The 25,425-nt window shown below is 39.0% G+C and overlaps 1 protein-coding gene across 1 annotated transcript; it reads left to right on the top strand.

The window, feature by feature from the left end:
* Positions 1-1,001: 1,001 nt before the first annotated feature.
* LOC139725961 (uncharacterized) lies at positions 1,002-24,641 on the top strand. The gene is made up of 2 exons (XM_071637043.1): positions 1,002-1,512; positions 24,175-24,641. Exons 1-2 carry the CDS (start codon positions 1,002-1,004, stop codon positions 24,639-24,641), a joined length of 978 nt encoding a protein of 325 aa, XP_071493144.1.
* Positions 24,642-25,425: the final 784 nt, after the last annotated feature.

Genomic DNA, 25,425 nt, shown 5'->3' with positions numbered 1-25,425 from the left:
GGATATATCATCAAATGAACACTTTTTTATGTATGCAAATGGAGAACGGAAAAAAAATGACAAAAACAGTGCTCACACATATAAGTTGTCCTGATGAAAAATGACAGAGCAGCAAGCATCAAAACTAGTGTGCTGAATGTGTATGGAGCCAATACGTGTGTTCCGCACTTATGCAACGATGCTCATAAGTTCTCGGATTCGACGCACAAGACCGGGTGCATAACGCATGCAAAGATTTGTAACCTCCACCACCTCCTCTTCCTCCTTCTCCTCCTCGTCCCCATCCGTGACATGCCCTACCCCCTTGAAACCATCCCCCCGCCACCACTCTTCCGGGGTGGCCGTAAATTCGCGCGTGAGCTTCATTTGCCAGTACGAACCGGCTGCAAGCAAGATCAAAAGACAACGGAGACGGCCGATTGAGCGCATTTCAAACCCACCGTTATTATTTTCCATTTGACTCAAGTGCTATAAAGCCGATAAGATTAAAAGGGGTATCGCAGGACTTCAAAAGACGTGAAGGCTAGAGCAGGGTTGGAAGAGAAAGAAGGAGAGGGAAGGGGTAACTTAACGACAATGCATAACAAGGGCGAAAAACGTGTCCTGTCGATCCGCAAGATTTCGGTGGTCCATTGATAATAAAAGTCGGTGTATTTTCAGTGGGCGCTCTTGTGTGTTGGTGTATCGTAGTAAGCGGAGTCACGTGATTGAGTTGTAAATGTCTATTAGCATATACGGAAGGGTCGGTGAGGTCGCCTGATCGTTATTCAGACAGCCAGCTTGACGAAACGGCGGAAGGGTCGGATTCCGACCTACCTGAGGTGTCACGGCATAATAACGACAGTGGCGACGGACTTGTCAGTTTGCTCGCCAAAACACACGAAAACGAGATATAGCGCAAGTCTAGGAAAGGGATAAGCTGTATATACATTGGGTATTGTTATCATCGGTAGTGGGTTCTTTGCTTGCCCCTCATCGTGATCTCTTTTTTTTTTTGAAGCATGATGCAGATAGGGATGGAACAGACCTGGTCAACTCAGCGCCCCAGTGGTATGGAGAGCTGTGCCGCCGAATACAGAGGGATAGCAGCACCTATGAATGGACTTTATGGGACGGCAAGTCGGCAAAGAACATCGTGTAATGCCATGGTTAGTGTTAGCACGTCCAATTCAGACCAGCTGAGTGCATTTCACTACTCCTACCCTATGTACAACTCCCCGACCGAGTCGAGTTTAGCGGCATCCAGCGCGAGCGAGGAGCTGCAGGGAGCCGGGAGCGGAGTCTCTCCCGCTGCCGCTGCCACCGCCTGGAACGGAGGAGAGATCCGCGGCGGCGCACCGCACGGAGCGACGCCTCGGCCTTACTCCAGCACTTTCGGCAACACCTTCCTCACACACGCTGGCTCTCCTCCTCACCACGCACACATGGCGCACCAGCAACAATACATGAGCAACAATGCCTACAGTACGCCATACGGTCTCCACAACTCACCCTACCCCTTAGATATGACAGGTAAGCAGCATCGAGTCCGTTATATCGCCCCTTCTTGGGGCCATAAACCACTCCCAAACGATCGCATAAAACAAGCTATCTGTCTCTTCCTACGCCCAGTCCACTCGCTCCCCGCTCTCGCCCGCCCTTTTTATGCGACATTAAACGACACCCTTTGAGTCGACGGATTTTCCAGTGGGACACTAAAACATCAAATATGCCTTTTTTATCTCTTCCTCTTACGCAAAATAAAAAAAAAACAACCCTTTTCAGTATTGTTTCTTTATCGAATTACCTGTGTCCTCATATCTTGATTACCGTTTATTGCCTTTCCAATTTTGTATCAATATGCAGGCAGCTAGTATCATCCTCTCATATCTCCCTGGTTACAAGGAACCACCTCATTCTCATGAGGGCAGACTTTATCTGCACAGACAAGTTTTAAAAAAAAAGACGCTGAATTTAGTAGTCTCTAATCTTCTGGTGCATCCTGTCTTTGTTCTCTGTCTTTCGAGAACATTTTTTTACTAAAGCAAGGATAAGCTGCAGAGTACGATGATTAACTGTCACCTTTTCACGTTGGCAAAATGACAATATTATACCTGAGGGGGAAAAAATAGTATCACGAAGATGCAAATCAGTCACAACTTTAGAACTTAGCCTGTAATGGAGGCTTGTCATGTTATGATAACAACAAGAAGAACAAAACGCACACACACACACACACACACACACTCACGCACTAACACACATTCACACACCAAAAAAAAAAAAAAAGAATAAGAAAGCTATGAGGGAGAGAGAAAAGAAACTGGTAATGAAAATAAGCTTGCCATCGAAATAAGACTTGTGCTGCTCAGAAGTCCCAGGCATCTTCAGATGCCTAGCTTTTTCAGATTTTTCGGTAGCTTTCCTCCTGAGAGGGCTACGTGATGAGATTAAGCTTTCACAACCCATTTCCTTTCTATGACGCAGTCATGGCATTCACGGGTCTGGAGTCAGTAGGTCATTGCCTTTGCAGTCATTGAACGACAGAAGTGGGTTTTTAAACATTCTTTTGTTATTATCATTATTATTATCATTATTGCTGCTTTTTATGCTTTAAAAAAGTCATTAATTTGCATGTGCGACAACGGGAATATTTTGTCCAAGCCCTAAAATAGTCCAAGCCCTAAATATTCGTTTAGAATTTGATGTAAGCTCGTGTAAAATATTGTTGTCTTGTCGGGTCATCAAACAGCTCGACCTTTTTTTCTTCTTTTTTTCTTCTATACACATATGTTTCAAGGGATTAGAACGTCAATATTTCGTCTTGGTCACCTGGTGGATCCCATTTTTTAATCATATTTCTATTTCACGGAGATGTTGGCACACATTAAATGTCAACTCGGGTTTCCACTAGAACTGACGGATTGATTTATAGGTAATGTCATGGGACAAGGCATAATTACAGCTTTCATTGCAGTGTCATTATTACCTGTTTTCCTCGAACTCATCCCTACAGGCAGACAAGGCAAAAAAAAAAGGGTAAAATTGCTCCATGGACTTACGGTGTATATGAAAATGCCAAAGTGCGTATGTCCTCAAAACTACTATACTAGAATAAACATTAGACAACAAATTAGACAGGTTTTTATGAGGTATCAGAGGAGAACGGATATACTTGCTCGGCAGCCGAGCAGCCTGCACGACAATTTGAGACTTCAACTACCGAAACGGCTGCACTAACAGCAAGATCAGAGCGCAAAGATCACAAGGGCAAGATAGGACATAGAAATGGCTATCTCTTGACCATTTCGGTTTTGTATTGACACTCGTCACCTTGCATGTGTGAGAAGTATTCTTCTATCATTTTTTTTTTCTGAAATTCGAAGCAGGGACATTCTGGTACTGAGATGATGCAGTGGCCCTGAGCGGAATTTTATGATATCGCTCACTCAAATTGTCGCAAGGGTTCGTTCGCTCTATCATAAGCCAGCTCTAATGTTCCGCGCAACAATATTGTGGAGTCCCTTGTCAATCAGCGGAACAAGAACCAGAACAAAATTTATGTTCATTTGTATGTGATAACTATGAATGTATATATACGGATATATATTTATAGATTTTACACTTGTGCGATTAGATAGATTATAAAGTCAGAACTGTTCTAAGTACTACAGTGAGAAATATATGGAAAAGCAGAAATTGATTAACTGGATTGTAAAGACGGTTGGGAAATGATGAGATATGATTGTGAGCTGCTATCAAGTATGTCCGTTGAAGCCTTGTATGTACTGCTCCCTGTCAGTCAGAAGATTGCACAGACATAGTACTTACCGTAAATGTTACATATCTGCCACTCCAAAATGCTGAAGTACATCATCTCTTCAAACGATCAGATAAGTGGCTTCGAACTTATTACGAAAATATCAATAACATTTCATCCGAGCCGAATAGCAGTTCTTCTCTTCAAAAGTAAGTTAGGGGATGATTGTCAGCTATCTTCTGTAGAGCTTTTTGTTTTTGTTTTGTTTTTATTTTTCTAATGTCACTAAGTCATGACTGCTAATAAACAAATCTTTACATACTGAAGGCACGCATAGTCTCCCTCTCTCGCACACATGCAATAGGCCTACTTAAATCGACTTTGTTCCATCCGTTGATTTTATGACTCTACAAGAAGTCACGACATTGACTTACGATAAATGCCTACAACACCTTGTAATTAGCAATGCGAATGGTATCGCGTTACACATCAAGCGATATGGTTGCTGTCATTCCATCGTTTGCATTCCATACAAATAGTGCACAACACATCAGGTAGAAAGCAATCATTCCTATCAATTTTCCCTGCATAAAGTAGATTATTAGAACAGGCTCTAATTGCTGTGTAAAACACAGAGAAAAAAAGGCAAGAAGTCAAAATTATCCTATAAAATTTCATTATTCATTTCATTTCATTATGTTTAGTTTTTATGAAGATCTGCTGATGAAAATATTCACCTTCAAATGTTTCGTGGCCGTTTTAGTATTGAGTACCCAATGTAAAATAACAGTCAAGACTCAAAGCCAGGTAATTGTCCACCCCTTTGAACAGACATCGTAAGACGTGTTTCGAAATGCAGTGTAACAGAACACATCGTAGATTATTGTAATAGAACGCCCGGTTCTATCAAGATACACAGATCATTTCAGAATAACGGGTTATTCTGTGATGGAAATGAGGTAGGAAAAAGAGTTGTGCTTATTGAGGTCTTCCGTGAAATATCTTATTTTTCGTGTATGTTTTTGGTTTAAGTGGTTCTTGTTCATGCTTGTTTTTATCATGACTATTTTGGTTATATTCGATCCTGTCTGTTAGAGGTGTGTGTGTGTGTTTTGTGTGTATATCTGTGCTTGAATGTGGAGGGTTTGCGTCTTGCATCTACGTGTGTATACTCTAGCAGCTCTTACATGTTTTATATTATGTATATTATGACCTGTTCTGTCCTGTGTCTGTCAACTATCTTTGAATTCTTTCTATCACTTTATGTACGTATGTGATTTTACTTCCAGATCAGCCTTCCTTTATGAGGCTTTCTATTTCTTCTGGTCGCTTTATTAAACCCTATCACCACTAAATTTCTACGACTGCTACTACTACTACCGCTGCTGCTGATACTATTTGTCCGTGTTGCATCTGTTTCTACGAGCAAGGCGTGGTAGTGTGTATAGGGATTGTCATTGAGTTTGACGTATAACGCGGAGGCTCATCGCGTCGAAAATCCAATAACCACGTCAAAAGCACGTTACACGAAGACGCTCCTCTCAGAGCTGTTTGAGTTCGTTGACCGACTGAAAGTCTTGGGATTGTCAGTCAAGTTTTTGACCACATTGCAAACAGTTGATAACTACAACATATCGTTTTAGTCTGAAAACCGAGCGACACTGTCACGTAATTCATTCACATGGAGTTCAACATCGGAAACATAGCACACACAGACATAAGGGTACTATAACTATTATCAATCATATAAAATTAGTATATTCAAGGATTATACAAAAAGCGTACATAAATGATATACATGAAAATATTTGTCGGCTTGTGTTTGGTGAGATAAAAACATTTTGTTATCAGGAGTAGGGAACATTAAGATGTAATATCATTATCTAACCTACATTGTAGAAGGTATCCGAAATCCTTTATGATGATAGTGCTTTCTATTTAGACGTTTTTTTTCTTTGAGTTCTTGTTTTTTGTTGTTTGTTTATTTGTTTGTTTGTTTGTTTGTTTGGTGAGGGGGTGTTGGGAGGGTCTTCTATGGAGCCACCATTCTTGTCTACATATGTCTGTATTTTTTTCACTATGTTCGTGAAGCTCCTAAGAAAAAAAAAGAGATAAAATAATTTCATGCTGTTACTCTACCGAGCCAAACATACAATATCATGACTTGACGATGAATTGATGAGATTATTGATAGTGATAATTACTGTCATCTTTCAGTTTAATTTTTGTTTTACTACTTTCTGTCTTGAACCAAAATGTTGTCATTGATGGTAATGCATTGGTTCTCTGTCATAGTTGTAAATACACACAAGAAAGAGACCATAATTTCTCTCTTTTAGATTTTTTTTTTATTGGTGGTATCCTCCAGTCGGAGTTATCAAACATGAATGTGGAATATCTAGTTCACACACGGGGAGAAATTATAATCCAGTGCTGTCAGGCCTGTGTACATGTGTGCGTGTTTGAAGTTAACGCTTGTTGTCACTCTATAGCTCGGTGTGAATTTAATTATCCGAGAGTACTGGTCCGATGTGGCGCAGCTTCACTTACCGAGTAATTGACCTATTTGTCTCATTCGGTTGAATTATGTGATATGATGAGATTCTCATCGTTTTTTTTTTTTTGTTTGTTGTTGTTTTTTTTTGATGGTCGAGAAGGCTTTGCATAATAGGTGTGAAGTTAGGACGCAGAAGCGTTTATGATGAGTTCTAGGGATGAGAGCTCTGTCCAAATTATACCCTCAAAACAATACCCTCAAATTAGCGCTTAGAGACATTTCATGTGATAATGCGCTACATAAACGTTGTCAGTTATTAAAACTAATATAGGACAGGTGCACAATGAAAGATTTGTTTGGGCTATCGATTAGTTGTTTGATTCCTTGTTCCCTTCTTTTCATTCTTCCATCAGCCGATTCTGTTTGATTTCCCTTTGTCTTCTTCTCTTTTCATTCATTTAAACTACCATGTGGTATTTGCGAAAATCATGCTTCTTTTTGTCTTCAGAGACTTTCGACAAAGCGCTTAATTTCTTGCATGACCTCAAACATTGTCAAATCAGTATGATAGTCGACACCGACACTCTAACCGACATTGGCAAGCATTCACTGTGACGTTGGCGTGCATTTGAAGGGTGGTGCTCTGTTAAGAAGTCGCAAAGGCCACGTCGACTGCAATCCAGTTGATAAGGTTACAGTCACAGATTGGTCGAACATACTTGGCAATATTCCCAAGGCTTTGCCTCAGCCCCAGTTTACAACACCTTTAGGATAGAACGACGCCCGAGAAGTCTTTCATTTAGGTATGTCAACATTATAGGTGTTCATCGGTGTGTTTTTTTTTCTCTCTCTCATTAAATTAGTTTCAGTGATTATACATATTGTGGGATTGGCACTTTTATCGTTTTCTCTGTTGATTCCATTTTAAGAGAATTCCATTCTGTCTTTTTTGTTGACTTTGCTAATTGAGAATGTAGTCACAGAAGCGGAACAGTGCATGCATCTTCCTTAAATCCGCCGTTGATAACTCGCCATTTGCAACATCTTTCCCACGAGTTAAAGTGCGCGAGATGGGATACCTGGAACGCAACATCATGACGCCATAATAGATCCGTAGTTGCTACCACTATTCTCTATATCATGCAGATACTAAAAATATTGAAAGTTTATAATTTTCTTGTCTCATGTGATGATTTTGACAAAACTTTCACAGCACACTTTGATCAGTATTGGTTCTATTCAAGTCAACTTATACGCGAAGCGCAGAGTGTACTTTCATTCTAACACGTCTTTAAACATTTGTTTTAAAATCACTTATGGCTTAGTAGAGTTATTGATAATGTAGCGTTTATCGAACTTAATAATCAAAGTTGAAGATAATCTAATCATGTACTCGAGAGGAAAACAATAACAGTATAGAATATGCATGCTGACTGCAGCTGAACAGAAAATGATTTATTCATAACCATTTACTAAGCTTGGCTAGATCCTTCGCGATTATCCTGTCAAATGATAGATTCCCACGGATAAAAAGGCCTAATTCCTATCCATCCTGTTCATGAGCGCCTTTCCTAATTATTCTGGCAGTGTGTACCACCCCCTGGCAGAGTAATGGGGTGTTCTTTAGGAGGGAGTGTCATGGGCTGTCCAACTGGCTCCTTGTTCAATACCCCCTTCCCTTGGCGACCACGTTGTGCAGGGGTAAAAACAGAGTAGACTGGTTTGCGAAGAGCGCGTACTGTTTGTATTGGGAAGAAACCAACTCCATGCAACGAATCGCCACCCACTATTGTGCGGGATAGTGCCGGCTGCGACGAACTGGTAGGAGGGCCGCTAATGCTGTATGCACTAGGGACGCGCAAAAAAAAAAGAGGGGAAAAAGACAGAGGCAAGAAAAATTGTACCGATTCCAGCCGGCTTTTTGTGTTAATCTCACTCTCTTCTTGGATCGCTTGCCTGCCTTCTTCTCTCAAATGCCGCTAATCTCTTGTTAGATGTAATTGATATGCCCCGCTCTCCTCAAAGGTTTTGTATTAGATCTATTGACTGTTAATCGCTCTTCGGAAGAAAAAGAAACTGTCCGAGCTTGTTTACAATGAAGTGATTTAATCGAGGAGAGTAACTATCCGGACCAATTGAAGTGGGAACAATGGATGTGAGGGGAGGAAGAAAAGGAAGGGCCCTGAATGGTCAGTAGTTTTCGGTCGCTTGGTCGTTGCACCGGGCCCACGGACGGAAAGATCAAACAATGACATGAAAAGCGGGGAGTTGCCGCGGGTTGGAGATTGAGAAATATCCATGTATTTCCCTGCGCTGCTGCAATTTCTAAAGAGACCAATACCAGCATGTATTGATCATTATGTGGGGGAGCGAGGAATATTTGTTTAGGGCTTTCTTGTCGAATCCAGGAGGATCTAATCCAGTTTTCAAAGATCCCATGGTTGTGTAATGGGAGAGAATGAAACAAATTGTTAGAATCACTGTGGATAAAGCAAGTTGCTGGTAGCAAAGATATTACTCCTAGACCCCAAGCTGTGTGTAGACTGAAGGATGAGACATGAGACGGTATTTTCACACGTCATGCGTAGTTATGTGCATAGTTTCTATCGTCCCTTTAGCTCTATTCTGTCACTATTGATCTATAATGAAATCCTTGGTTTTCACCTTTATTCTGTTCTTCCCCTTTGAGGTGCCAGGGGCACACTCTACACACATGTTTGTAAGAAATATGCATATTTCGATAACTATCAGAACTGTCATCATGGAATACTCCAAACTTCCAGGAAATAGAATAGTAGGCCTAATGGTAAGTCACTTGACACTTTGACGCTACAACTAATTCGAGTAATTGCGTGCATATCAAATTCATGTGGGTATGCGACTAATCATTAATGCAACACGTAGAACACATTAGTGCAGCCAAATACAATCATTTATATCGGTAAGTAGGTGATAATAAAAATGTAGGAGTTGGTATATTTTTCTTTTTGTCGTCTCGTGATCGCTCATATTCACGATACGAAAGTCAATTTAACATTTTGAAGTACCTTTCGCGATATCTGGTCTCGACAGATCGACACTTGAAGAAAACAAGGCAAGGATGATAATAATAATAATCCAATGGTACCGGTCTTTAATTTATCATAGTCCTTCACAAACACTTTCAGTGTTTAAGTAGATTCAAAGCGATAGATTATCTGCATAATCACTAGCACGTAAAATGAACGAATTGTTGTAAATGAGCCTAAGTAAATGAATACAAGATGTACGTTCGATATATCCATCTATCACCTGCTTTCAGGGCGCATTTCGTTGAGAACGCCACGTTGAAAAACAGACTGAATGTATTTGACAGAATGTCTATCGTGCTACAGTCTGATGTAAAAACGAGCTCTATATTATTTTCTTTGTTTTCCATTCGCTTTTGAAACTACCCACCTCCCTTTGTAACTATGATTTGATGGTGTAAATATGGTATTATTCCTGTGTACCATTCGGGTGTGAAGAAAAGAAAAGAAAAAAACGGATGAGGTCAAAAGCTCAAATTAAGCGATCTGATGTCGATGTCTCCCTGTGTTGTGGCATACGATAGGGCATCTTGTTCCCATTACTGTTGTTACCTTATTGACAAATTGAGGTGAACGTGCTAGGAATAACGAGTATGAATTAATGTGATATGAAATATTCAAGCTGGGATAAAAACAAAAAAAAAAGAATGAAAGAAACGATGACAATGTCAGTAAGAGAATGATTACGAAGTATGTCTGTCTTACTTCTCCGTCAGAATGCCAGTATAGCTATGATTAATGCCTATAATAGCTGGCTAAAGTTTCAGTTATGAGGTAGGAGGTCGTTGCATGGATTTCGATGCAAAATTAGTTTAACCCTTCTTGTGCCACTTAGTCAAATGCGCACAGATTTCACACGCAGACTAGTGGACAGGTGGTAAATGTGGCATGCAGAGGATTAAAAGGAGACAGGAAGAGATAGGGTTAGAAGAGAGAGGGGGGGAGATAATTCGAGAAGGGGGGTGAACTCGCAAAGCCAACGCCCTATGCCAATGAGTTCTATAGTAACGTTACAAACTTGACTTAAAAACGAATCTTTGGTAATGATTAGAGGTCGTTGCCAGTATGTGGTATAATTATTACATTTGGCCATCAAACACAGACTGTCTTTTGCTCGTGCCAAAACTCCCGTCAATTCCATGTCATAAAACGAAGTTCAGGTGTCACCCAGAGAGGAGGGTATCTGGAACATAAAGAATGTATTGCCGGTTTGAACCTAAACATGGTGACATTTGAAGATTCACGTAGGATTCTCACAAATGCGCATTGCGATGTTTTATTACCCCACATTTTTAAGGGAAGATAAACGCTCAGTACGACCGAAAATCGAATTGACGAACGCAGACAATTCGGTTAGGCGGTGCTATACCGTGAGCTTGTTAGCAATTATCACAGGAATACATTTGTGTAGACATGCATACAAGAACAGTAATTTTTTTCTGGGCACTGCTTTCGGGGATCTGTTGGTTCCCGTGCAATGACTAAAGGAATTTGAGAATCTCATGAGAAATTGTGTTAAACTTTTATGATCTATGATATACCCATCTGTGCAATTACACCTCTGTCTATGATTATATCTTTATCCTTCTTATGTAACTGCACAGTTCTTTATCAATATTTGTATCTATATATATATATAAGTATATACATGTATGTGAAGAGCTAGATCAAGTTAAACAAGTTAAGTATTTTTGTTAATTTAAGATATTTGAAGTCTTAGTTTTGCTCTATCTGATATAAACTCACTTTACATCGTTTAAGAAATGGCGCTTATTCCGTTTTGCCGCCAAATTCGTATTATATATGCATGTTTCTTCCTACACACACACACACACACACACACACTCACACACACACGTTCTATTATAATATAATTATATATACATATTAACGTATGTATTCCATGATGTACCAATCGTGTACAGTTTGCTTATACAATCTGTATACAATCTACTCGTATCTTTATTCTTGTAACAGTGTACTGTGTATCTCTCAATCTCTCCCTATATATATATATATATATATATATATATATATATATATATATCTTTCTCACACTGTCTCCCCATTCCTCTCGCTTCTTCTTTTATTCATCTTTCACACACGTCAAGAATAATACTTATTTCAAAAGAGTAAAGTAATACAGTCGGTATATTACGATATTACAGTCTTATACCATTGGTTTGTATTATTCTTCAGTTGGTAGATTTATGGAATTGTTACTATCTCCAACTCCGCATCTCCTTTTTCATTTAGCAATGTGCAGAACTCTTATTCTTGTGATTCACATTGTCCTCCTCTGTTACAAGTTAGTTCTGTTTATCCTTATTTCTCTCTGTGTGCGTGTCTCTCTCTCTCCCTCTCTTTCTCTCTTTCTCTCTCTCTATAGATAGATAGATGGATAGGTAGATAGATAGATAGATAGATAGATAGATAGATAGATAGATAGATAGCTATAAATATGGATTCATAGATATAGTGGATGTATAGAATAGGGCCTATCTGTAACTCTGGATCCAGCTTTAGGAAGACAATGTGTGGATAAGCAATGTCAGCATTACAGCTCGCGATTGAATCTGATGAAAAAGGTTGTCTACCTAAAGTCGCGTGTCTCCTTAAATAATTATGAGCATATAGTGTTTCCCTATAGATAAAGTAAATCAAAATGTAAAATAATTGCATAACACAATTCTTAAAATAAGCAAAAGCAATATTAATCAAAATCAGTAGACGAAAAAAAAATGTAGGGAAAACAAAAATCTACCATAATCGTCTATGCAATAGTTCAATGAGCTAATAAGGGATGTTGCATGGGAGGTTACTGTAAGCAGAACTTGTAAGCGAAGAAAGAACATTCTCATTATCTTGGTAGATCAGAAGATAATACTATTACATCTGTACATTATTTTGCTAGTCATCGTATGTATACATACCCTGGAGTAAACGGGTCTGTGAATGAGGGAACGATAACACAGCAACTTCGTATAGGATATTGCGCATTATATATTAAATGATATGCTATGATTATTCAATTCCTATACGTATCTTTGATTTCCCGCAGCAATAAAGGAGTACGTCAATGTTGTTTTAATATTCGTACAGTCGCAGTTAAAGGAGCTCTATATCCTCTTGAAGTTTTTGATTTATTTCCCCTTTTTGCTTTATATCTGCCTGACGTGCATTGTTAACTATGAGAGCACGTCTTGTGTCACGCTTTGCCCAAAATAAAACGTGCTGAGATCAAACTGTGGAAATGTATACATGTACGTCACTTTGAAAGTCGATGAAAATACAACAACTAAAACAGTAAAGTGATGGATCAACTTTGTCCAGCGTGTTTGCGGATCTATGTGCATGCAAGTAAGCGCTTGTTAACAGCTATTATTCTGTTAATTAGGTGCTACAGCAAAAGACAAAATCGAAGTGATCTTCTCCATTATTAACTGCAGCAGTGCGTAGACTATACGACATGCCCAGTCCACTCTTACAACTAGATTATTTGATTCATCGGAAGTTAACTCCGTCTTCAGGTCTTGTACTCAGATTGCATAATCTTGTCGATAGAACACGTTTACTCCCTCAGTCCTAAATGACATATTTATTCTCTTTCAGAGATGTAACAATAGATATTCGGTCTTTGAATACAAGATTTTCATGATTGGTAGCGATCTTTTTCTTCGTCCTGAGTCCTCCACCTTCTTATTCGATTTTCCCATGATGATGATATTGATGATGATGATGATGATGATGATGATGATGATGATATTGATGATGATGATGATGATGATGATGTGCATGATGAAGATTAATTGGTAACTGTCTGGTTGTGGGTTTTTCTTCCTAACAACTCGCTGACCTCATGAGAGAGAATGCAATAGGATAAGGCACACATTTCCATCTAGTGTTTTTATTGCTGTCAAATTCCTACACCCGAAATACATACAATTACAGAGTGAATTGGAAGGCGGGTTTTGTCCTACTTGAAAGGGATTACTCAATAATTTGCACCCATTGGTCGGAAAACCTTTGAATATAGGCCACCTGTACCAGAATCAAATATTGATTACGATATCACGTGTCGACATCTTTTTTTTTTCAGTGCTTATTGATGGGCTAATAACCACTTTATAAATTAATAAAAGCATGGTGCAACACATTGTAACAATTTGAACATTAGTCGTGAAAGACAATCATTATCACCATCGCAATGTATGACGTTTATTTGTTTGCATTCCATTCTCATCTCACCCAAATGGAATATTGCCATGATTTAAAAAAACAAACAAAACAAACAAACATTCGGGTATATTCATGTTCAGAAGAGATCTCTTTTCAGTCTGTCGACCCGTTCCACCCCAAAAATTGGACAACCTGCACAGACTTTGTGAAGTTGTAGGGCCCACAAGGTTCGCGTACACTGCCGTAGGTGATAGATTAACTCTCCTTGTACGGCAGTGGCTTGGGATAAAGTACGACGCTCAGGGGTTGCCTGTGCCCGAAGCCTCTCAAAGCACGCAACGGCTTAAACAGAGTTAGTTCATGTTTCACTTTTTTAGGTGGCACCCTGATCACCTGACAGGTACTTTTGCCTCGTGATCGCCTTGAATCAGTCTAATAAAGCAGTACAAGGCAAATAACGAGAGGAGTGGTAGTTTTATTGAATTAACAGAAACAGGCAGGTGTGGAGCTCCAAAACTCCACATCTTAATACAAGCAATGATATAGTTAAGAGGAGTATAACAGGATGTGATATATACACAACTCAAATGATTATACACGTGGATTTAGTGACTGTAGAAATACTGACAGTACACATAAATGAAGTTTGAGGAAAATCGGGCTTTCGTTCAAAGTTATGATTGTTGTTGTTGTTGTTGTTGTTGTTGTTGTTGTTGTTGTTGTTGTTGTTGTTGTTTAAGTACTGGTTGTACCAGATCATCAATGGATACTACAGTAAGACTACAATAATTCGTGATGTCACAGTAGGACAACGATATACAGACAATACGAAGAGAATTCAACAAAATCCCTCACCCCTAAAACTCTCCCACTGCTTTGGAAATAATTCCAGTGATCAGATCAACAGTATCTATTCATTTCCACCAAAGAATGAACTTTGCCTGGTCATATCAACTCTATGATAGTAAATGATGCTAAATACATGAAAATCAATCTTTTTTTGTCCTTCATTCAGTTATAGAAAAATATTCTTAATACGTGTGTACATTCCAATCGTACTGTAAGCTATTATCGTGCATTTCTCCTTTAACAGGGAAAAGGAACAGGGGTTCAGAGTAATGACACTTTTTTTCACAAGGAAAATGGGATTGCTTTGAATGACTGATTCTATTCAAACTCTTGAATTGTTTGTCTTTGGTATCGAAAAGTCTTGAAAATATCTTACTTTTACTGCAAATGGCGTGTCATGTTAATTTATCGGATCATGCTAGTGACAAATATTCTTTTGATTCACTGTTTTCTCTCTCACTTTTCACTCTCTCTAACATAAAAAATAACAAGACATAGGAAACGACATAAACAAAACTTAAAGTTGTATCTTGTAGAATAATAATATGATCATTGTCAAGACCATATAGTTAGTTTATTCCTATGGTTTAGTTTATATTTCATGTTTGTAGTAGTTTGTTCTGGTTTATTTTATTTGGCGCTTTCTTTAAATCTTTCGTTTCGTCATCATCAGTGCCATAAGTACCATTTTCCAAGAACTTGTGGATTGTAATAATTAGGGCTGTATACAGAGTGCGGCTGTCAACGTTGTGTATCGTGCACGAATTGCACTACCAACACCGGAGTGTAGTGTACTTGCATAAATACACGTGTATATCATGACCCATGTACAATTTGGAAAAGATGATTAGCTTTAACGAAAATCATGTTTACATTCGACACCCACATGAATCGTGCTCCTATAGTCGTGTGTCATTCACCAGAACTGTAAAGAGAGGTGTAATGTGGTACTACATGGGTTGTATAACATCTACGAACTCAATACAGTTAGAAAGATGTATTCATGTTTGACCTTGGAGAAAACAATTTTCCTCGAACATGTCGAATGATCACGAACTCTGTCACACATTCAAACAATACAACTTGTACAGGGTGCGAACTCTGGGGTAGAACTTAGAACAATGACATTTGACTACAGTCGGTACCTGGGAGGAAACATTGTTCAGGTTTTTCGACTACTGTTTATATTGCTTGTCGCAGAGATTCGTTTGTTGAAGGGAATCGTGAGAGAATCAAGTTTATGAGTAGAGAAATATGAATGCAAGAATCCCAAATTTATGATCAAAAACAAAATCAAGCAAAAGGAATACCAGGATTGATGTATATTGATGGAGGGTAGTGATCCAAAGTTTAACCAATACTTTAGTGATGTCATTTGACTTAGTAGTGACACTTTCTAACATTGTGTTGACTTAATAACAGACATTGTTCAACTTGACAGGCTGAACTGTAAAAGAATTTCTAAATGCAAGAGAGAGAGAGAGAGAGAGAGAGAGAGAGAGAGAGAGAAACAAAGTTTAAGCGCTCAAAAGGAAATATTTGAACAAATATCACAGTACTTACAATTGTACATTTGCTGGATAGTTCATTTATAATTTTTCGATATTTCTTAATCTCGTTACGCGTGCCTGCATGTCGCTTACAGACTTTCACTTTAATAGTGAACGATCTAGTTTTGATATTCAATCCCATATTTTTTGCATGTCTTCGTATTTGTAACAATAATTATAGGAAAACTTTTTTTTGGTACCATGTATGACTATATGCTGTTCGTTTTCCCCCCAAATGAAAACATTGCCAGATGATCCCTTTAAGGATGACATATTATCATGAAATCGGAGGAAATAAGTTTACGACACGTAAAACTCAGATGAGTAACTTTCAATTTAGTAATAGTCACGCTGATTGAATCTGTTTGTCGTATGCTGTTCCAGTCACATCATTCTGTTGATTTAACCATGCCCTTGGCTCCAGTTTGGTGTTGCCTTGATCCTAACCAAACACTATGATTTTATGCAATGTTCAGCGATTGTTTTGAAAAGTTTGTTTCTCCTCTCTTGTGGATCGTTGACTTCGTAAGGCGTTCAAAGACACTAGGTTTTTAATTAACAGTTATATAAAAAATGAAACAATGGTTCTGATAATTTCAATAACACCGACTCCACTTCTGCTCCGGAAAAAAAAGATGCGAAAACGGGTGAGGGTGAGGAAACATGGAGCAAAACGGGTGAATGTCGATCAGCATACCACATAGTATTGTATCGTGGACTTTTAAGACTACCCCCCCCCCCCCCCAAAAAAAAAAGTAATTTCCTTAAATTTGAAGTCATAATTTACTATTTGCAGATGAAACAAAAACCCAGCAATAGTGCTTTAAATAGTTCTAAAATGTGAGTTAGGGATACAACCACTGTAAAAATTTGAATTCCTATTATCGATGTTAAGTATTGTTAAATACACAAAATGTGAACAATAGTTTTAATAAAAATGTTTCCAGACTAAACCGTCTACAGTTATGGTTTATTAAGAAAAATACTGATATCTCCATATATATCAGACTTTATTGCGAAAATTTTACATGGTAGGATGTTTTGTGATACAACAGACCTACACATATGCATCAAATATGATATCTTGAAAACTTTTAAAATCATGCACTGCTCCCAAAGGTAAACAACACCTTTAACCACTTCGATAGTTTGTAGTCTTATAATTGTTCAAACTCACCTTCGTTTTATTTAGTTCTAATCATTTACATACATTATATACTCGTTAGATACACATTTATATATTTGATATGATTGGTGCAGTTGTATATTCGGTCAAGACGGAATGACGCTGTGATGATTATCAATTGGGGAGGAACGTTTTGAATAAGTCCATCTGGTCTTTAAGTCGTGGTCAAAGAAGAAGACAGTGGCATTAATTACGAAAAAAAAAGTTGAAAAATGAATAGATAGAGATGGATAGATAGAAAGATGAATAGATAGATAGATAGATAGATAGATAGATAGATAGATAGATAGATAATTAGATAGATAGATATATATATATATATAGATAGATAGATAGATAGATAGATAGATAGATGGATGGATAGATGGATATAATTATAGATAGATACAACCATACCTACATACATACATACATACTTACATACATACATACATATATACATACATACATACAGATAGATAGACAGACAGGGAGAGAGAGGAAAGGAGATTATGATAGGGGGAAGGGAATCCGATGCATATTTCTTTTTTTTTTTCTTTTTTTTCACGCTGGAGAATTCACCTCGTGTTGGCCGGGATGATTATGACCACAACTCCCTGAACATCCCGGACCGTCAGATGAGTGCACCTGGTTGAAGGAGCTCGCACTCCAACCTCGCTTTCTTTGCATCACTCGTCCGATGCCTTCTTTCATGCCACATAAGTTGACTTCCTTGATTGTGCGATATGCTGCTGTCTGGTCTGTCCTTCACACCCATTGTCCAGCTCTGGTATATAATTGTATGGCTCACTCGATCAAAAGGCAAATCCGAAATTTATAGAAGATACAAATAACACGCACACCCACGCATGACCACACAAGTTTTCACATACACAAACACACATGATCCAAAACAACACCGACGCGAATACATTATTATTATCTAAAAGAAAACGACAAAAAATAACGAAAAATAAAGAGGAGTATAGTGAGGATGTGGAAATTCGTTCTTTCGTTTTTGTTGGGGAAGGTTTTTCTGTGTTTTCTCCTTTTTTAAAGCTTGTCTTACAGAGTAAGGGTAGGTCTGTAATGGTAACTAAAAGATGAGGGGTGAAGGCAAAGAATTAAACAGACATGTGAATAGTTAACTGTTAATATTGGTCTCGTGAAAGCCCCATGGACCAAAGCGCAAAGATCGTATGAAATGTCCTCATTTAAAGGGGGTGGGGTGGAGTTGATCACCTAATCTTAACCTTCAGAAGACATCTGTGTAATATCCAAATTACACTTGGGGGAGGGGAGTTGATTACATAATCTTTGCCTTCAGAAGAGACCCGTGTAATATCCAAATTACATGTTAGTTTAACAATGTATTAAGGAGACGCACAGGCGAGCCCCCATCAAAGAGAGCAAATCGATCATCGATAATGTTCAATTTGAAGCATAATACGTTCCGTCTGTGCTTTCTACACGCCCCCTTTGTTACGTCTCTGATAGCCGCAATCTAACTTCTGCCTCTCTTTCTGTTATTCGTTCATCCTTTCTTCATTTTTCTCACTCTCCTCTGCTCCAATTTCCATGATCTGTCTTGCAAGCCATATCACTCATCAATCCACTGATTGCATAAATTCATCATAACTTATCAATGTATGTATACACACATTTGTACGTGTACTATTTATGTCTATTTCTCCTCCAATGCATTTCTACGCCGACTGACATTCCAATAGACATAAACAAACAAACAAACAAACAAAAAGTATTTACTTAGTAGAATATACACGTTGCCTGTTTTGAATAGTGTCGTGTCAGTTTTATCGATATGTAATAAACACCTTTATTGAATCTATTCGCGAGCGTCCTCCGACTGAGAATTGAGGATCGGGGAGATGGGGGGGGGGGGCGGTGGAGGTGGACAAGAAGAAAGGGGAGGGGTGAGGAAGAAGGGGGTCTGCGTGGATGCGTTCAGTGCCTACCAAAGTACCCACCGTCATCAGGCACGCCCGACTCAAACAAGCGTATTATGTGCTATCGACACCTTTTGTTAAAGTCAGCGGTCAGCTTCATGGAACAAAGAAATGAGCGGGGATTAAGGGTAGATTATCTCTTTTCAGTCGTTGAAATGGACGAGTTCTACTTTTTGTTTGCCCTTATTCCTCTCTTTGAGGTGTGTTTGAGTCAGAGAAACGGGTGGGTGGGAGGTGGACGGGTGGAGAGGGTTGATAGACAATAATGTCTGTCTGTCTCTTCTTTTCTGTCTCATCCGGCATATTCCATGGTGAAGAAGGGAAATCAAAATCACGGAAGTGAAAACATATGGGACGTTTCAGGCATACCACAGTTCTCATGTCAAGGAGCCCACTTCACGTTATACACGGGCGACTCGTGCGAGTTAGGACGAACATGCGCGTCTTGTTTTACCGCAGAAGACAATTATTACCATCATTATTGCTGCTTCGTTCTCGCTTCTCGCAAGCTAGGCCACATCTGAAAAACCAAGAACCGATAAGTCGTTGAACTGAGGCAACGTGTCCGGTATTATTTTGTTTGTTTGAGTTTTTTCCTCTCTCTTTGCCTTCCATTCGCCTCTCCCTCTCTTCTTTTGCCGGAATTGCATTTATATTTGTGAGACCAGACGGTGCCAACATATTGTACCGGTATTGTAGACCGTATCAATAATCCTACAAAGCATGATGTTAAGGCTCTCTTCATTCGCCGGGACCCCGGGATCTTGCGCGCCTGAAAGACGGGGGAAGCGCCGATGTGTCAAAAGACGCACCGGCCGCTCTCTGAAGCGAACGGGACCGTCGTGTATGGCCCGGGGCGCGGCGGCGTACCCGAGTAGCCGGCGGCAGCTCCTTGATAGGACAACACAGACCCCGATCGGAAGAGGTGAAAAAACAGAGGGGCGCTCTGTATGTGAATGAAATAAAGTAAACGCATAAATGACAAAGAATCACTGAGATTTCGATACAAAGACATAAAGGGAAAAAAGGACATATTTGTTGCTTGTCAGTTCAATTTATGTCTACTTCGGCACAGATCTACACTGAGGCACGCTTCTGCAGACAGAGCCAAAGATAAGAACACTTTTTTTTTTCTCACCATATTTTATTTCTTGTGAAAACAGAGCAATTTATCACTCTCAGACAATATGAAAGCAAGGAAAATCGATGTCTCACTTTTGTATTCGCCTTTGAAGTGATTGTATAGGTTGAGCACTTTTCAGGTCGAATCATAACCCACTGGATACACAGGCAGTAGCGATCAGCACGCTGATCAAAGGCGCGTGTGTCACCAACTAAACATACACATTAAAACCTGGAGACAGATAGGTTGCATGATAAAAACGACACGCACAAACCACCGTCCAGAGGAGTGTGTTATATCTACCTTGGTGAACGTGATAAGATTGCGGTTGCTATACAAAAAAAAAGGCAAAACGCATAAAAGTTCAGAAATTGTTGTTTAATATGTGGATTTTTTGATTTATTTTTGTTTGGGGCATTGTTATATCGACTATATCTTGATTTCTGTCGGATTTTTGTTATTAATTACGCAGCTTCATTACAAGTGTAGACATGTACATGCGTTGTTTAAATATAAGCCAACAATTGTTTTAAAAAAATACGAATTCTTTGTAAGTGACAAGAATCTGTTGAAAACGGCACAATAACACACTGATTTGGTATACTCTAATTGTGCTGCGTGACGATAAGAATGAAGAAATGTCAGTAGATAATAAGTTGATTTCGTGAGTTTTTAGGTGTAAAGTGAAAACTTTGATAATCCACGCCATATCATGTTACATACATTTTTGAAAATATGATATCATAGTTTAAAGGTAAAAATCGAAGAAGTAAAATTGAGTAGGTTACAAATTTGAGGTACTCAAGCAAATCAAAAGAGGTATAATGTTGTACATTTACAGTCTGTTCTCATAGTCCCACTCACAAAAATCACCAGTGAATCACTTTTGTTTGAAAGGAATGCAAGATGAATTACTGCTCTATTCACATCAAATTGTTTTAGATTGTTGGTAATGACTTCGTCAATTTAATGGGGTCATTATATTCTTGACCAGAACACAATTGTAGGACTACTTGTCCCCACATGCAATTGCTAGAATTTTAAGCGATTACAGTATATAGTCACCTTGCCCATTTTAATGTGATTCTGACCTGTTAGGCTATAGCATGTCGAACACTGCCGTAACACTTTTTTTTTCATTTTTGTTCAGTTTTAACCAGAGATGACTCTTTTGTTTCTGTCAGTCAAATACCCGCATTTTCCAAGTCAATTTAAGCACGGAGGGGAGATTTTCACTTTAAAGCTATACCCAACAGCGTGTTGCAGAATGTGGGTTGAAGATTCTGTGCAATATGTCTAACTGAAGTAAGAGGGGTTTTTCGATTGTTGCGCCGATCTGGAAACTGATCAGTGTAGACCAGACTGACGATTTTTTTTTTCCTGATGTGTAACCTGTGCATTTGATGCTTCTCTTAGTAGGTAACAAATTACAGTAAAGACCGTCATTTAGGTACAATGTACCCGTTCGATACTGAATTCTGAAATCCCTATAGACTTAATACACAGGACACCAGGTTCCCGCATGGAACGGGTTAAGGGGAGGGGTAATCCTAAGTCCTCCAGCACTAAATTTGTGTCTATTTGTTTGTTTGTAATTTAATTTAGAGAGTATTATTTGTTTGAATTGATTTGATTTGATTTGATTTGATTGATTGTCTGTATACCTTTTTTTTAACCTGTACATTGTACAAAATAACAGTAATATGATTATTTTTAATAGTTATCGTGAAATATACATCTTTAATATAAATGCTACACTTTGTATTGTTCATCATTTATTTCAATATAACCATACAGTATTGGTTGTCTTCTTAAAAGGCATACTCTGCCCCAGTCACCCATCTCCTATGCAGCATACTGCCCTGGTTACCGGTCAAGATTTTAGTTTTCAAGAGCCAACATACTCTTGCAATTGAAAGCTTGATTAATGAGCTGGCGTGCAGTGAAGTTCACTAATTGCTTAATCGGTTGCATATCAATTGCATATTAATCGCATGTTGTGCTGCGGATGGTAATTCGTAGAGATAAGCAATTTTCACCTCAAGTAACTTCAATTTGTCATGCTAAATGGGTAATTGAAGAAGAACAAGTTTCATTTTTGATACATCTTGCAGTGCCCACGATTCCATGATCAATCAAACAAGAGGAAATGTGCTTTCACACAATTGTGAGCATATATTGTTATTAAGTATGTGATGCTTCAATTAACTAAGCAATGGAGCTTAACTTTTCTCTCAATCAAACTGCAAGTTCGAAAGTAATGACACATTTCACCTACGCCTATGCTGCTTAAAACAGACTTCACCCCTCACTTTTTCGTATCATATTTATGTACATGATATACATGTATAGATAGATGGATAGATAGACAGATAGATAGATAGATAGATAGGCGGACAGACAAACAGACAGACAGGCAGACGGATAATATTATAATATGTGTGAAGGTGTACATGGAAGTAATGTTGTATGGTATACATGTATATCCAGATATTTAAATGCAATTTCATTCATTCATTCATTCATTTTTATTTCATTTCCGGCCTAAGCATATAATATGACAATTGCATATAAACAAATTAAGTACAATGTTACTTTTAAATATCCAAATGAAATTTGAATTTCACATCAAGTTCCCATTATGGACACTAGTTAATAGTTATTGTAGGGGCTCAATTTCAGCATTTTTTTCTAAGTTTTGGTGACAAATCTGTATGATGATACTAAGACACAATGTCATAAAACACTGGGTTTTTTTATATCAAAACCTCTATCAGCGTTATAATTTTCCTGGGTCCAAATGCGTACAAACCGTTTACTGTATGATTAATTCTGACACTATACTGTCCATGGTAAATATTGAACATGGCAAAACTGGTCACTCGCAGATATCAACCTTCTTTCATGCATTAGGTGTCCATGTCGAAAGCATTATGTTTCATTATGCCAACAATGCAATGCAGATACTCTGGTCGCATCTTGAACCGTAAAACCTGTATTTTTTTTTACATTGTTAAACAGTAGGTCTATACTTTATATCAAGAGCATGAAAGGAATTTAGTTTCGCATCCATAAGAGATCAAAGCTTAGGAATGTACAGGTGTATTTTTCACCCAAAGGTGGGCAAAAGTTTCTTCCCTTGTTGGTGTCGCCATGTCATCCTCACCCTAGACCATGTCATTTTGTGTCGAAGAGTATCAAGACACTTAAAGGGGATGGCTGGTAACTGATCAGTGGGAATCAGTGGGAATGCTGGGAGATGATTGTTCCAATCCTTGTGGTATTCATTTAAGAGTACATTATATATCTATTGTTGTGTGAAATTTATTTGCTTCAGAACGGTATCATATTCAAGTAATGTGCAGTTTAATGCCCCGTCACTGTACAGACATGCTAACCTGACCAGGGGCCCGTGTCATAAAACTTGTTATCAGTGACAAGTTGTCATAGATGTGACAAGCTACTGAAATTCTTGCATCTGATTGGCTAAGAGCAAATTGTCATAGAAATGTGGCAGTTGTCACTGATGACAAGTTTTATGAAACGGGCCCCTGGAAACATTAAACTGCACATTACTTGAATATGAGACCATTCTGAAGCAAATCATTTTCACACAGCAATAGATATATAATGTACTCTTAAATGAATCCCACAAGGATTGGGACAATCACCCCCAGCATTTTCACTGATTCCCACTGATCAGTTACTAGCCTTCCCCTTTCATTCTTTCTTCCCCACCCCACTCCCTTGAAAATTGACAGTCCTTGCAGCATGCAGTGTCTCCTTCTTTATGTAAACCTTCTGCCAGTCTTGAGAGAGTCAATGTGAAGCTTTCTGGCCAGTGAGTAGGGCCAAAGCTTTGAGAGAACAAGGGTCACAGGACACAAAGAACTTCCGGTCGATTCATTAATAGACACAATGTTAAAATGGCTACTTTCGAGCTCCTTATAATTTAGCTGCAGGGACAATCATGAGCCAGTAGGCGTTCAACTTTGATTAATACTGTGACATGTTTCTCACTCTGATTTCATTGACAGGGGGAGCATCTTCATGCAGCCTTCTGGCCACATTCACGACCACCCCGCGCAGAACTAAGCGACGGCCGTACTCCAAGCTCCAGATCTACGAACTGGAGAAGGAGTTCCAAGCAAATATGTACCTAACACGTGACCGAAGGTCTAAACTGTCTCAAGCCCTGGAACTCACAGAGCGGCAGGTTAAGATCTGGTTCCAGAATCGTCGCATGAAGATGAAGAAACTGAACGAGAAGGAAAAGAACCAGTCGTCAAAGAAGAAGTCAGCGGACGGCTCTTCAAACACCACCACCTCCTCCTCCTCCTCTTCCTCAACCTCCTCTTCATCCTCGTCATCGTCGGCTTCGTCAACATCGGCAGCGGCTTTGTCGAATTCGGCACAACACCACCATCATCATCACCACCATCACAGTCACCACGCTCCAGGACTGCCGCATCAACCGCTTAGTCATCAAACACATATCCGATGAGGCGAAAGAAACATTGTGGTGTTCGTTATTTTTCTTCGTTTTTTTCCTCTCTCACTCTTTCTATATCGTTTCTTTTTTTTTTCTGTCCTTTCCCTTTCTCGCTCTACCTCCCTTTGTTTCATCAAGAACTATGGCCGCTTATTTTCTAGTGTGTGAATGCTATCATCCTCCGCGGCCGCACATCTAGTTTGAACATGCTGAATTATGTAGTGAATGGCAGGAGAGTCACAATGGTTTGTACAGCAGTACGGCCCGACACGCACGCACTGTTCGAGCAAGCATTAATTGTTGCGGGCACGTCGAAGGCGCACGGAATGAAAGGAGTTTGTTAATTAAAGTGAAGGGGGATATGTGTGGAAGCACTGACAGCTATTTTGCCAAACTTATCATGGATAATTCATGTTGTGTTCGTGTTATCCTTCCCCAATGAGGACGAAGAACGCGGACGATGGAATCAAGCGAATTTTCTTCGCTCTGTTGGACCGACAGACTGTGAAATGGTCTGATTCATTGACGGTAAATGTGACTAAAGTTCCAGCCCCTCTCGCTTTACCTCTCAAATAAGTTTCGTCACGTTTGATTCAGCGGTGATGTATCAACAAGTTACTCTTTTATTTACTTGTTGATCTTTTTCACTCAATTAAGCAGAAGCGATTCTGTCCATGCTACCTCTGAATTAGGCGATGACGAAGTTGAGAGGTGTATATCACGTGATCATCTACATAATGATTAATGAAAATGTACGGGTTGCATCAATACCACACTGAGCGACCTTTTCATACGT

This window comes from Diadema antillarum, unplaced genomic scaffold (genome assembly GCF_040938485.1).
Source record: "Diadema antillarum isolate AM-2024a unplaced genomic scaffold, OU_Dant_1.0 seq00000069_RagTag, whole genome shotgun sequence".
Lineage (NCBI taxonomy): Eukaryota > Metazoa > Echinodermata > Echinoidea > Diadematoida > Diadematidae > Diadema > Diadema antillarum.
This window is presented reverse-complemented; position numbering and strand designations above follow the sequence as displayed.

What these genes read in the sequence shown, in the direction of transcription:
- LOC139725961 (XM_071637043.1), top strand. Translation starts at nt 1,002, where the DNA reads ATGATGCAGATAGGGATGGAACAGACCTGGTCAACTCAGCGCCCCAGT. An exon ending in CTACCCCTTAGATATGACAG is followed by an intron (nt 1,513 to 24,174) that starts GTAAGCAGCATC and finishes TTTCATTGACAG; the next exon opens with GGGGAGCATCTTCATGCAGC.